The sequence below is a fragment of the Ostrea edulis genome, chromosome 4 (genome assembly GCF_947568905.1).
Source record: "Ostrea edulis chromosome 4, xbOstEdul1.1, whole genome shotgun sequence".
NCBI lineage: Eukaryota > Metazoa > Mollusca > Bivalvia > Ostreida > Ostreidae > Ostrea > Ostrea edulis.
The window spans coordinates 43061882-43076850 of record NC_079167.1 but is presented as its reverse complement, the minus strand read 5'-3'; the positions used below and the strand labels follow the sequence as shown (position 1 = coordinate 43076850).

General features: G+C 36.0%; 1 protein-coding gene across 2 annotated transcripts in view; it reads left to right on the top strand.

Moving 5' to 3' along the window:
* The window catches only part of LOC125668748 (phosphatidylinositol-glycan-specific phospholipase D-like), a 30801-nt gene extending 19121 nt beyond the window's left edge, over positions 1-11680 (top strand). The window contains exons 15-24 of one of the 2 annotated variants that reach the window (XM_048903132.2): positions 1598-1711; positions 2923-3000; positions 5833-5983; positions 8148-8209; positions 8842-8924; positions 9147-9480; positions 9683-9770; positions 10305-10411; positions 10702-10782; positions 10915-11680. In XM_048903132.2, coding sequence (XP_048759089.2) covers positions 1598-1711; positions 2923-3000; positions 5833-5983; positions 8148-8209; positions 8842-8924; positions 9147-9480; positions 9683-9770; positions 10305-10411; positions 10702-10782; positions 10915-11016 — 1200 coding nt within the window. In that variant the 3' untranslated portion in view covers positions 11017-11680. The remainder of the gene's footprint in view (positions 1-1597; positions 1712-2922; positions 3001-5832; positions 5984-8147; positions 8210-8841; positions 8925-9146; positions 9481-9682; positions 9771-10304; positions 10412-10701; positions 10783-10914) is intronic. The other variant, XM_048903133.2, reaches the window with a different exon arrangement.
* Positions 11681-14969: the final 3289 nt, after the last annotated feature.

The window sequence follows — 14969 nt, the reverse complement described above, 5'->3', positions numbered from 1 at the left end:
AGGGGGGTAACCCAAGTAACAATTGTTTATTTAGAACAATAACACGTTTAACTTCATTTCAAAACAATCAATGTTCTAGGCGACAGAAAACAGTAGGAGGATTATGGAGGGTGATACTGAAGCATTTTCAGAAATTCCTGGTCCTAATGGAGATGAAATGTTAATTTACAGCAATTTTGATGTAGAAAACTGTTTTAAAACAATTTCTGAAATCTAAAATCCCGAGGACTTGGCAATAAAACAAGAAAAGTAGAACCATTATCTTCCGACGTATTTCAACGACTTATAGATGCTAAACAGATGGGAAACGGTAAAAAAAAAACTTACTTCAGTATAAGGTAACATTCCTTAAGCAAAGAAATAGCAGCATCAGATCTGTAAACATTCCCGTTCATACGATGACGCCACGTAAACAAAGTTCTACAACTCTTACAAATTATATGAAGTATTGAAAACGGGCGAGTTTGGTAAATCCGAAAAAATAAATAAGAATAATTCACTTATTTCCAATTTTAGTATCAATTAGCAAGCCCCTAGGAACTGCTTAATAGAATATACATGTACATGAACAACACAACGATAGATATGACGAGTTTCTCAGCCAAGCAGTTCAGTTAATTCTAGACCACATGAGGGGATGTGGACCCATAATTAATCATCCAATTATCGTGACCAGCATGGAATAAAGCTACAAAACCCAGATTTTAGCATGTTTCACAATGCCAATAGTACTGGAAACGTAACTATTAAAGTAAACTCACTGAAGGAATGAAATAGTCAAATATCGTTGTACAGTATCATGTAGTTATGTTTGGGTCAATACCCCCCCCCCCCCCCAATTTAAAAAAAAATGTTTATCAACTTGTTGTGTTTTAGGTATATGATATAAACAATATCACACTCTAATGTTGATCTCGGACCTGGAATTGCCCCTCGAGTGATACGGGCTTGGGCCGAGATCAACTCTCGGGGCCAATCCCAGGTCCGAGATCAACATTAGAGTGTGATATTCTATATTTCTTGTATTGATTTCTGTAATAAGGCTGTTTTTATGAGATGAGGTTATTAGCCTCATGCCCAACCCCCACTAGGAAGACCAGGGTTTTTCGTCTAGGTTTCCTTCCTATAGATCTGTTGCCTTTCAGGGCTCACGAGTTGAGATCTGCCCGGAAATTTCTAGAGTTTTCTCTCGTAGATGGGTTACCAATCCAAGGTTAACGGTCCTCATCTAGCCGACTGGGGACTAGGTTTGCAGACACCAGGGCATATCCACACACCGGTGGGCCATGCATGTCGTGCATCTGGGGGCCTAGTCACCTCTGAGACCCTGTGGTTCAGCCTGGGGCCGTGAGGTACCCAGTTTACCATCCGTCACCTCGAGGAGGAGTTCATATCTGGCCACTTAGGTCTTGCTGTACGAGAGGCTATAATTGACATGGGAGACTGACATAATCTGCTCCCACTTTCGCAACACAATTCTGCTAGTCAATGGCAGGGCTGAAAGCGAGAACGACAAGCACAAACACTACATCACACTGCACTGTGCGCATCATACAACCATTTGACGTGACGTATAACGGTAATGTTCTTTTGGTAGGAATATTCCAGATTTGGTTACGCTGTTGCCGTGCTAGATGTTAACCTGGATGGTAATATGGACATAGCAGTGTCTGCCAGCTCACTCAGTTACAAAGGTTTACTGGATTATAATGTGAGTTTTTTTATGGGTATATAGAAACTGTATGTCTTGTTGATTATATTTTCGCATAAATTTTCAGGATAATAAAAACTTAATATTTGTGTGGCATCAAACCTAGATCTGTATATGTTCCTATTTTTAGCTCAAGTAAGCTTTTCTGATTGAAATTTGTCCGTTATCCGTCGTTGGTGTCGTCATCGTTGTTGTCGTCGTAAACTTTTCACATTTTCAACTTCTTCTCCAGAACCACTGAGTCAATTTCAACCAAACTTGGCACAAAGCATCCTTGGGTGAAAGGGATTCAAGTTTGTTCAAGTGAAAGGCCTTGCCGTCTTCAAAGGGGAGATAAATATAGGGTGGGGTCATTTAAAAATCTTCTCAAGAACGACTGGGCCAGAAAAGTTTATATTTACATATCATGTACATGAAAGCTTCCTGACATAGTACAGATTCAAGTTTATAAACATCACTGCCCCCGGGTGTAGGATGGGGTCACAATAGGGGATCAAAGTTTTACATAAAAATACATAGGGAAAATCTTTAAAAATCTTCTTCTCAAGATCCACTGGACCAGAAAAGTTTATATTTACACGAAAGCTTCCTGACATAGCGCAGATTCAAGTTTGTTAAAACCATGGCCCCCAAGGGTAAGGTGTAGCTGCAATAATGTAGCCCTCTCCGATTTTTATTTGGGGGGGGGGGGGGGAAGGGCTACAACTCCTTAGGATCTCCGTAATGGTGCAAATGCAGGAGTGATTCACTCCCGCAACATTTTTTATCATTCTAAACATTTCCTGACTTTCTTTACGTGGACAATAGCAAGTTTATTGTCCCCCAAGACAGCAACTATTTCCCGAGGTACAACCACTGGGCCAGGAAAGTTTACAGTTACATGAAAGCTTTCTGACATAGTACACATTCAAATCTGTAAAAATCATGCCCCCTCCCGGGGGTATGTTGGGGCCACAATAGGGATCAAAGTTTTACATGCAAATATGTAGGGAAAATCTTTAAATATGGGCCAAGGTGACTCAGGTGAGCAATGTCGCCCTTGGGCCTCTTGTTTCTTCTTTCTTTTCATGCTCCCCGAAAAATTTCAGGGGAACATATAGTCGCTGTCATGTCTGTCTGTCCATCAGTCTATCTGAGCTCATATCTCCTAAACCTTTCATCAGAACTACAGTATAAACCACTTCATATGACTGATATTCTTGATTTTGTAGGGTATTATTTATGTGTATTTTGGATCAGGGGGTCAAAGGTCATGGAAAACCCAGCCTGATTTGGTCATCACGTGTCAGGTAATGGATTAAGGAGGTACGCTACACCAGAGAAATTTGATGTATAGATCAAAAGTGGAGGATATGTACAACAATATTTTGAAGTTGAAAATTTTCAACTTTACTTTATTTTGTTAAAAAATACAGTTTTAGTAGAAGGTAATCTGAAAAAAATTTAAAACCCTGCTTGACTTGAACCTGCGACCTACAGTTCAGCAGTCGGTATTCTAACCTACTGAGCTACTCGGCTAGGTATTTAAATGGAAAAGGAAAAGTCAAATATTGCTGATATCGATTTTTTCATCAATGTTTTTAAAGGAAGTCAGCCATTATGACAATGTAGAGTACTACTTTAAGATATCAAATTCAGTAGAAACAACAGTAAAACATGCTTATAGCAAAGTGCTGTGGACGAATATAAATGTAATTTATTATATCCAATAAGCCCGAGAAAATAAGCACCACCTTCAAATTTACCTGTTCTGTGAACCCTTGTCAATCAGGAGAAAATAAGCACCGCCTTCAAATTTACCTCTTCTGTGAACCCTTGTCAATCAGGAGAAATTAAGCTTCATATTGGAAGCTAGAAGTTGATGGACATTTAGTTACTAGTCTTTGTGTATACCTTATCTATCTAATTTGGTGATCGAGGCGTCCATGCAATCTTTGATGCTTACCGCGTAAACCAGCTCGAGAGGGAAACGGTTTTAGTTATACCCCCCGCAACAAGTTGTGGTTATACTTGTTGCGGGGGGGGGTATACTGGAATCGGGTTGTCCGTCTGTCTGTCCGTCCGTCTGTAGACGCAATGGTTTCCGGGCTCTAAAGCATTATCCTTTCCACCTACCATCACCATATCATACATATGGACTACCCATGGGATGAAGATGTTCCCTATCGATTTTGGGGTCCAAAGGTCAAGCGCACTGGACATCGAAGTAGCAATATGGTTTCCGTGCTCTAAAGCGTTATCCTTTCCACCTACAGTCACCATATCGTACATATAGACTACCCATGGGAAGAAGATGTTCCCTATCGATTTTGGGGTCAAAAGGTCAAAGGTCAAGCGCACTGGACATCGAAGTAGCAATATGGTTTCCGTGCTCTAAAGCGTTATCCTTTCCACCTACAGTCACCATATCGTACATATGGACTACCCATGGAATGAAGATGTTCCCTATCGATTTTGGGGTCAAAAGGTCAAAGGTCAAGCGCACTGAACATTGAAGTAGCAATATGGTTTCCGGCTCTAAAGCGTTATCCTTTCCACCTACAGTCACCATATCGTACATATGGACTACCCATGGGATGAAGATGTTCCCTATCGATTTTGGGGTCAAAAGGTCAAAGGTCACGCGCACTGGACATCAAAGTAGCAATATGGTTTCCATTTAAATTCTTTAATGGCTTTTTTCATCGCATGGAGATGCTGTGTTCCTAGATACCTTTTGGATCATAATACTGAAGTTTTACCTATTACCAACACCCTTTGGGAGATTGGGGTAAGCGGGGGGTATTCTTAGTGAGCATTGCTCACAGTACCTCTTGTTTTTTCATGTAGAGATAGTCGCACAATAATAGTAGTTAATTTTGCATACAATTACATAAATTATAATAGGATATAGTAGGGTATGCTTAGGAATGGGCACGATTGATAATAATTATTATGGATTGTTAAAATATAATTTACACAGTCAGTGATTTTATGCTAAACAGATCAATTATGAGTAAATACATTGTAGGTTTATGAAATCTTGTTAACACCCAGTTGAAAATTTATAAGTGTAATTTTCCCTCGAAACATGGCGACAAAAGTACATGTAACTGTCAACTTATCGGAAGAGAAGTTAGCCGCTATAAGGGCTCTTTCTTGTATACAGTGGTTGGAATTGGGATCCAGAGGAAGAACGAATTCTTCATCTGGACCAGTTATTAAAGGAACTGTCGGAAAATCCGAATGTCCTGACGGATTTTTTGTTATGGACGAGTCACACAGATAACTTTAGGTAGCCAGAGAATTCTGGTGTGCAGTCCAGAAAAACTAATTCAAACAGAATAAAACTTTCTTAGCAGTTTTGGAATATGTTGAGTCATCGTGGGGCGTGGGACGATGATTGGTACATCAGCTGTACATAGCCAGAAAATCTACCACAGTTCGCAGGAACTCTGACGAAGGCAGTCGATTGAATACAAGAAAACTTAGAATAAAGAATATTCTGACTAATTTTTCAATGGCTAACGCTCTCATTTATACAAAATAAATATATCGAACTTTTAATTTTTACATGTTTGATTCATTAAATTTAATTATCAATGTTTGGATTAACCTGCACAAGAAAAATGACTACCATGAATTTTTCAATCTTACAAAAACGTACAGGTAATACAGGTAACACAGATAACATCCTGTTTATTTGGGATGGTATATACAAGCTAGCAGGGTTCCCTTGGGCTTGGGGCTTCACACCTGCCGAAAGTTAGCTCCGCCCCACACTTAACTTACATGAGGAAAACCGACCGGTTGAAAACCTCGGCTTGAATATGTTTTTTAAAACTACAGGGTTTGAGGGGGGTGAAAATTAATTCTCTATGAGTGTGAATTCATTATAAACATGTACACTGTAACCATGTTTTACTGTAAGCATGAATTCATTATAAGTGTGTTCACTGTAACCATGTTTTACTGTAAGCATGAATTTATTATAAGTGTGTTCACTGTATCCATGTTTTACTGTAAGTGTGAATTCATTATAAGTGTGTTCACTGTAACCGTGTTTTACTGTAAGTGTGAATTCATTATAAGTGTGTTCACTGTATCCATGTTTTACTGTAATTCATTCTATTTTGTTATAGCTGCAGTTTTGTAACCTCGGTTCCTCTCTGACATCGATAGACTTGAATAGTGATGGGAAGGACGACCTTCTGATAGGGTCACCGTTTGCTAGCGTTAAAAATAGGACTCAGAATGGCATGGTAACTGCACTGTTGTCATCAAAAAGTCTGGGTAAGAAGACCTTAACCGAAATTTAGTTCATGTATTATTGTATTATAAAAAGAGTGAAAAGGATGAATATATGTGTTGAAAGTTGGGCAGAATTAATATCTGTATGATTCATATTAGCATGAGGTTTATACATCTTCTAGAAAGAGTCGTAAGCAGTGATAGCGTGAACAAGTACATTTAGAACAGATCACAAGCAGTGAACAAATACATTTAGAACACATCACAAGCAGTGAACAAATACATTTAGAACACATCACAAGCACTGAACAAATACATTTAGAACAGATCACAAGCAGTGAACAAATACATTTAGAACACATCACAAGCAGTGAACAAATACATTTAGAACACATCACAAGCAGTGAACAAGTACATTTAGAACATGTCTTGTGAACATTTTTGTCTGTGACATGGTTTTCTTATACAGGGATTGAAGAACTTCACACTTACATCAGAGATAGTTTATGTCTCATGAATTTCAACCAAAGTCTTTTTGAACAATCTAAGGTCACAGGACTTGGCAGTATTATTTTTGTATCTGCTAGAACTTTGTTATTTTAAATTAGGCTGTTCAAAATTAATTCTACGTTTAACGTCACCTCAAAACTTCAAAACCTACGAGGGAGGGAGGAAAAAAATAAACAAACAAAAATTTAAAACAAATGTATATTCAAAATCACCTATTCAGTGACCCCAAAATCATCAATTTCAAATAATGGACATTGTAGGGTTTTATATTCAAGTCCAAGTCAATTAAAATCACCCAATTTAGTGACCAAAAAAGTAATATGTTAGATTAAACACATTGTAGAATTTGATTTTCAAGTCCAAGTCAATTTTTGCGTTTTCCCAGCAAAGACTTTTTCCTTAATCTGAGTTTGTATCCCTTCTTGCGAACACACCATGCAGATTGGATGAGCGGAGGAGTGGCTTGCGATAACATCAGTGGTACATCCAATGGATTTTCATCACCACAAACATAGCAAACTAAAGGAAAACTTTTCCTTTTGTCTAAATAGTTGCTAGACACATGTGACTCACAGTTAAAATTAAAATTATGATGACAATATTTCATACACTTTTGTAATGACACATTTTAAAGTTTAAAATATGCTTTACTTTGTTTTGTGTTGAATTTTTTTTTTTTTTTTTTTGGTTATACAATTTTCTATGTACTATTAATCAGTTTTGAAAGGAAGATGCTAATTTGATGTACCACAACTAAAATATCAGGATAGTACATGTATCTTCACTTCTACAAGTACAAGGCAGGGTTCCGATAGTTTAGGACGCCTTCAAATAAATTGATTAAAATAATACAGTTTTATTTTTAGTGCTTTTAATTTTTATGATTAAATGCCTTGTACAAAGTAGTTATCAATCAGTAAGTGCTGTATTTCCAATCGTAGTACAAACTGTCATAAAATAGTGTATCGGAATTCTTCAGTGTTGAGAAGGTAAATGTGAAATTGTAGCCATTTGCAATGGCTTCGAAAATAGCCATCTTTATTTACTGTTGGATTTCCACCATGTAAAGGTAAGAAATGCATGTTTCATTGTGATAGGGAGTTAATAGGATGTTTAAGGTAAACAGTTGAAGCGGTCAAGGAATTCAGTTTAACCCATTTTAATCGCAAAAAGCGACTGAAATTCAGGCAAGATTTTCCGAATCACTGTGTGACACTGATCTAACATTCGGAAGAGACGTCAGTCCAAATATCCAGCCTCGACAAATCTCGCTTAGATTAGTTCGGTTCAAATCATCTTTGTATGTTTTCTTTACTTCAATAGTGGCATATACTTCCATTTTATTCATGTAAGAACCTCTGATCCAATTTTTCAGTCAATCAGTGCGTTTCCCATTTACGCGGGATGTTAAATTAAGTCGCTAAATGAAAAACCAAACCTGAAAGACTACTTCAAATCCGGATTTGTTTGTTTTTTCAAAATGAAACCTACGCGCGCGGGTGACGTTAAACGTAGAATTAACTTTAGTCAGCCTTAGTTGAAGTTTGATGAAAAAAATGTCGTTTACTTTATTTATCTTGGAGGATCAAAGTGTAAAAAATGCTGAGTTCAGATAGTACATGTATATTCATTTATAATATGCCTGATATTGAGAGTGCTATTAGTGATTTCATGTTATTGTTAACTCTACTTTCAGTTTCAGGCACAGTTATACCAGCTGAAAAGTTACTCCAAAACTGGATGTTATTTGGTAATCAGGTAATTAAAATATTTGCATATTCTTATATACATTTAAAATGTTATTTCTAATCCTTGTGCACATTTAAAGTGACATTCAAAATATTATAAACATATTTAGAATAACTTTATTCATTTAGTGTTTTTACGCTTGTCTTTAAATGGGATGTATTATGGTACAGCAATGTCTGCCTGTCTGTTCGGGGTTTTCTGTTTTTATTTTCATTTCTCTGTCACATATCAAACTGAAACTTGCCATGTAGCTTTTATGTTGGTCACTGTAGATCATGTTACAATTTTATCCATTTCGACTCTCTTGCAAGAGTTTTGCCTCTTTATTTGAATTTTCTTATATGGAGGGTACATATGATTTGTTCAGCTAACTCCTCCCACAGTTTTCAGATGAGGACCATCTTATTTTACAGGGTGTTTGTATGGGTATACAGGCAAATGTGCCTCACGTGAATTTGACGTGAAACACTTTTCACCCTACATAAGCTTGTGACAGACGTATGGTGTACTGTTTCCTATACGTGAAACAGTTTTTACCTTACATAAGCTTGTGACAGATGTATGGTGTACTGTTTCCGATACTCTTAATTTTGTATTTAGGGAAGCAGGAAATAGTTATATGAACAGTTTTGTTTCCTCAGTCTTACAGCTGGTTTGGGAGTAAACTAACGACCAAGAAAGATAAACTGATGGTTAGTCAACCTTTCTTCAGAATATGCTCAAGGTCAGTCAATTAAGAAAAAATCTAATTCTTGTCAATTGTGATTTTATGAAAAAATCCAATACTTGTCAATTGTGATTTTATGAAAAAATCCAATACTTGTCATTTGTGATTTTATGAAAAAAAATCTAATCAAATAATATGACAGTCCTGTGATTCTATGTTGAGTGCTGAAAATAGAATTCACAAAAGCAAGGCTGGCAATTCTTTTCTTGTTAAATCTAGTTGTGAGAACTACTCACCCACCGATGTCCAAAGTGTTGGAAAATTAAGCATCTATTCCACTGGACAGAGTATGCCCACATCCCCTGGATTGACCATCACAGGCCGGAGAAGATTGGAAATGGCTGGCTACAGCAGTGATATAGGGGACCCGTTCGGTAACGGATCCTTCGTTGTTGCCGTGGGGTTGCCGGGGATGGACGTGGAAGGGAGAACGTATGCCTCCTCTGAGAACTTCGTTCAAGGAGGCGGAGTTCTGCTGGTGAACTCGGACATGCAGGAAATAGCTTTCTACACGGGAGATAGGATGTTCAGCAGATTTGGAAGTGTTGTCAAGGTTATTTTATTTTTTCATTTTGTTGGATGAATACAACAATTTATCTCAAACAAGATACACCACTCTTGTTTATACCACTTTGTTTATCACTGGAGGTAAACAATATAATTGTAATTGGTCATTATGTGTAGGGATGACAAAGGTCAAGATTTACAATCTGTTTACTTGATCACACAACATTAATTTTCATTTCTGATTTCAGTTCAGTGATATTAATGGGGATGGCATAGAAGATCTATTGATTTCAGCCTCATTCCGAAACGACAACCCGAACATTCTTATCAACTCACGTAAGTCGGAAAACCAAGTCCATTCATTCCGAAACGACAACCGAACATTCTTATCAACTCACGTAAGTCGGAAAACCAAGTCCATTCATTCCGAAACGACAACCCGAACATTCTTATCAACTCACGTAAGTCGGAAAACCAAGTCCATTCATTCCGAAACAACAACTCGAACATTCTTATCAACTCACGTAAGTCGGAAAACCAAATCAATTCATTCCGAAATGACAACCCGAATATTCTTATCAACTCACGTAAGTCGGAAAACCAAATCAATTCATTCCGAAATGACAACCCGAACATTCTTATCAACTCACGTAAGTCGGAAAACCAAGTCCATTCATTTCTATGTTTTCTATCTGAATCATAATCCCTCCCTGCTCAAAGACCGTAAGCGCCTAAATTTTGCAGCCTCTCAACAGCAATGGTGACGTCTCCTTATGAGTGAAAAATTCTCGAGCGGGGCATGAAACAATTACAAGCAGCCGAAACATAAGAATTTCAAAAAATTTATTAATCATGTTTGTAAAATTACAGGAATAAATGGAAAGGTGTATGTGTTCTACGGGGGCAGAAATTTTCGAATGAACAATGCTACCGTTATCCCAGATTGTGGGATTATCTCCCCCTGTCCTGCAGAAGTAGTAAGTAAAAATCTTATACATGTATTAGTCAGAAACACTATAGGTAAATAAATTAATATTAGTCAGAAACTTGTAGTAAGTAAAAAAAAAACTTAGATTAGTCCAAAACTTGATATACACAACTTTTCATCAGCTCCTCTTTTATAAAGATTAAAGACAATCATGAATTTCAAAATGAAGACAATCTTATTTTGTCCCCATGTAATTGTAAACTTTAATAAAGGTGAAGAATAATGACCAGACTGCAAATACATACACAAAAATATAATGGATGAAATGTACTGTTGTAGGCCAATCAAACGTTAGGCTCTGGTTTGGATTTTAAAACAGACTTTGGACACACAGTCACAGTCCTGAGAGCCAAGGAACAGGTGCAGTGATGGAGTTATTCTCAAATTATCATTCATTATATGAGTCAATTCAAAGATTTGTTAAAAAAAAAAAAAAAAAAAAAATGTATATAAAAGAAAGTTGAAGATTTGTAGTGTTCTGCTGATTTTTAGATTCAGGTGATCATATCTGCCCCTAGGAATGGAGACGGTGTAAAATCAGATGTCAAACAATCCGGAAATGTTTATGTGTACAACACAAAAGTCGAATCATAGTGCCAAACTAGAAAAGACAGTCGTGAAAAATCTCATTATTCCATAACTAATGCTGTGATATATACGCGAGTTAATTTATTCATCAGTTTTTATCAGTGAAATTGTGACAGTGAATATCTGTATCATGATCATTGAATTTACAAGTTTTGATAGTAAATAATGATGAGTGGGTTTTTTTTGTATGTTTATATTTTTAAGATTTTTAATTGTATGCTTACCATAACTTATCTCATTCCAAACAACCACGACTGTGTTCGTCTGCTACGACTTTTAGTCCAGTGTCACATTTTGATGTTACTGTTGATATTTTTATGTAATTTAATGCATACAGAGGGTGCATATTCAGCTTTATTATTCAAACTGTTGTCATTTCAACAACAAATGTGAGAAAATTTCATTGATATTTCATTAATAAAGAAGATCTGTGAATGTTGAATGTGAGTGAACGGAATGATGTGACCAGGTAGTTCATTTGTTCAGTTGAAATGTGGTGGTCTCCAATACTTGTGTTGATAAGCAGAAGACTGGCTGGCATTGTGACCGTTTTGTATGCCTTATACTGTATACACAATATACTGTATATATCTATTGTTATGACAATGACTTTCCTCTTTTTTATTGTTGACAATCTTAAAACTTGTTTCAATAAATTCTTTTCATGAAATATATTTGTATTTGTTGTTATTTAGGAGACTGTACATCCAAATGTTCAGTGATTTTTCTGAAATGATATGGGACTTAAATGTAAGTTTTCAATTTTTAGTGCAACAAGTTGCTGGGGTAGTAGGCCTAACGTTGCTCTCTATCTGCAGGACTTGGATCAACCATTGAACTAGGGAATGGGGTTGTCGTTAACCTTTGTATATTTATTCCCCATGGTGAGATGTCAAACCCTGTGGATTTCCAAGGTCATCGGGTCAAAGGTCAAGGATGTTTTTTAAACTCCTTATAGCCAAGATTAAAACAGTGGCATGAGGACAAAAATTTCATTTTTGTTCCACAATGTTGATTTTCAAGGTCAAGGCCACTGGGTGGATGTATATTCAATTACAATCTTTGGTGTATTTTGATATTCTCTGATAAGTTTGTGTTGTGGATGCTCAGCTTGTTGGTATTCTTGTATGTTTGGGTTGTATTTCACTAATTTTAAGATCTGTAATTAGGAATAATGTACTTTTTGAGTACAGACATTATCATTTAGAGAGGAGAAAAATGTAGATTTTGAAGAAAGTTCCTGCAATAAAATGTCTAAGCCATGTATGTAAAACACCGGTAACATTTGGTATAAAATGACAAAAAAGGATTTGCTGACGTAATTGCAGCGTAATCTGATTAGTGAACCTTCAGTGCCAATGAAAAACAGTTCATTATAACCAATCTTCATTATACAGTAAAACACATTTATAATGAACCTTCAGGGTCAGCAAAACAGTTCATTATAGCCAAACTTCATTGTATAGTAAAACACAGTTATAGTGAACCTTCAGGGTCAGCAAAACAGTTCATTATAACAAACTTCATTATTGTCACAATGTATATATTTTTCGATCATAGCTCCATAGATGTTGGAGTCTTCATCCTTTTTAATAGTTAAATATCTCAATGTGTTTCCAAAGTATGTGAATAGGTATTCTTGTATATTTAAATTCCGTGCATTTAGTTTGGGTGTAGCAATAGCCGGGTGCGGACGCGTTTATCCGCATTGATGTTCATGTATTCCATCTAGTAATAGTCATCAAGTTTTAATACCTTGTGACCAGAGTCCACTACTTCTGAGGTAAATTTACTTATTACTTCAATACTTCTATTCTACAATTATTCCTAAAATGGCCAACGTACAAAGTTCTTTACAATTTATATTCGTATTTACTGTGATACTTCTTGCGAGTACACAGTACATTCATGTGCTATTTTATTTCAGATGTATATATATTTACCTAAACGTAAATGTACGGTGTACTATTCATGCCTGAGTGTGGGGAAACGCCCAGAGTACGCAGTAAAATGCTAGTATAAGTGAAGTACATGTATGCAGTAAACTAAAATGTGCGTGCAGCAAAATGCAGTCTGTGTAAAGTGAAGCAAAATTAGTGTTGTATGTGTATTGTAACAGTATATCTGTATTTAAATTGTTTTTTACAAATTTTATCGTTACAGATCCCTTCTTCATTTGATTCCATTTTGAAGTACAGAAAAGTATGATGAACATTTGTGTATAGCTCAAATGTATAAAAACGGTATACATGTAAAGCATAAAATTCTTCTTGCTATTTTAGTGTCTGGAGACCATCCAGCGACAATTATACAGTAAAACACGATTATAGTGAACCCCCAGGGTCAACAACAACAGTTCATTGTAACCAAACTTCATTATACAGTAAAACACGGTTATAGTGAACCTTCAGGGTAAAGAAAAATAGTTCATTATAATCAAACTTCATTATACAATAAAACACAGTTATAGCGAACTTCCAGGGTCAGAAAAAACAGTTCATTATAATCAAACTTCATTATACAGTAAAACACAGTTATAGCGAACCTCCAAGGCCAACGAAAAACAGTTCCAGACGTCAAACACAATTTTCGTTATTTTCCTCTCATAGGTTAAGAATTATAACTTCGCAATAAGCGGGAATTCGTTATAAACGTTTTCATTATAAGCATGTTTTACTGCATTTAAACTAAATAGATTGCACGAGAAATGGTTTATTATCCGCAATAAAACAACTCTGGTTTATGTGACTCTATAATTGGTTTTGAGTTCAGTATAATTAAATTTACCAAATTCTATAATTCATATCTTGAATTAGTAAGAGTGAGATTGAATTGAGAAAACTCAAAGGTGTTATTGTGATATTTACCCACTAGTTGTAGAGCTTTCCAATGATTTGAAAATATTTGGATATAAAGATATCAGTCCACATTACAAATAAAGGGAATAATATTAGATAAGTCAGCAAATGATTTAACTTGCATACCTGCAACTGGTTTAGGGTTAACATAACCCTGGATTCAAAAGCCTCTGTGCAGAAAATGTTAATCAGTTAGTGAAACCAATAAATATTTGAGCATGTTACGCGATCGAGTTTACGTTTTGCCTTTCTATTATTCCCTTTTGGCAAAAGTATGCGTAAAATGCTTTGAAGTTGACCAATGGAGCAGATTGGTTGTTCATTACTTTAGAGCGCATCGGATAGTTTTGGGGTTTATCAGTCATAGGAGCATTCCAGAGAGATTTCAAGTTTGTTAATGGATCGAGTGGCAAATAAACCTCAACTCAAATAATCGAAGACGTCATTAATAATTTGCTATATCATTAATTCAATTATTGCATGAAATGATGTGCACATTAATTGAATTGATGAGAGTATAATTGATTTGATGCGCAATCAATTCAGTTTATGCGCGCATCAAATCAATTATTGTTCTCATCAATTTAATTAATTATGGGATTAGTGCTTGCAAAACTTGATTTAGAGCTCGGTATAAATGATTTGGAGATCTCTTTAAATCTTTTATATTTACAACGCTTTTGTATAAGGAATGAATGCGTACATCAATTCTTTTAAAGAGTAACATTTCAATTAAAGAGCTCATTAATTCAATTGTGGATATATTGAATTGTAGATATATTTAATAAGATAGTTGCTCTCTCAAACAGAATTATGGTGCGCATTAATTGAATTCATGACATCAATTGAAGAGAGCATCAATAATTCCATTGTTGCGCGCATTGAGGAGGAGTAACATACCAGAGGAATCTGATACGGATGAAGAGTGGGAGATATGCTCAATATATTTTTAAATCAATACTTTCAAGTTTACTTTATTTGGTTAAGATATGCAGTGAAGTTGAAAGTTATTCGGAAAAAATATTAAAACCCCAGCTGAACTCGAACCCGCGATCTAGCAATCTACAGATCAACAGTCGACGTGCTAACCTACTGAGATAC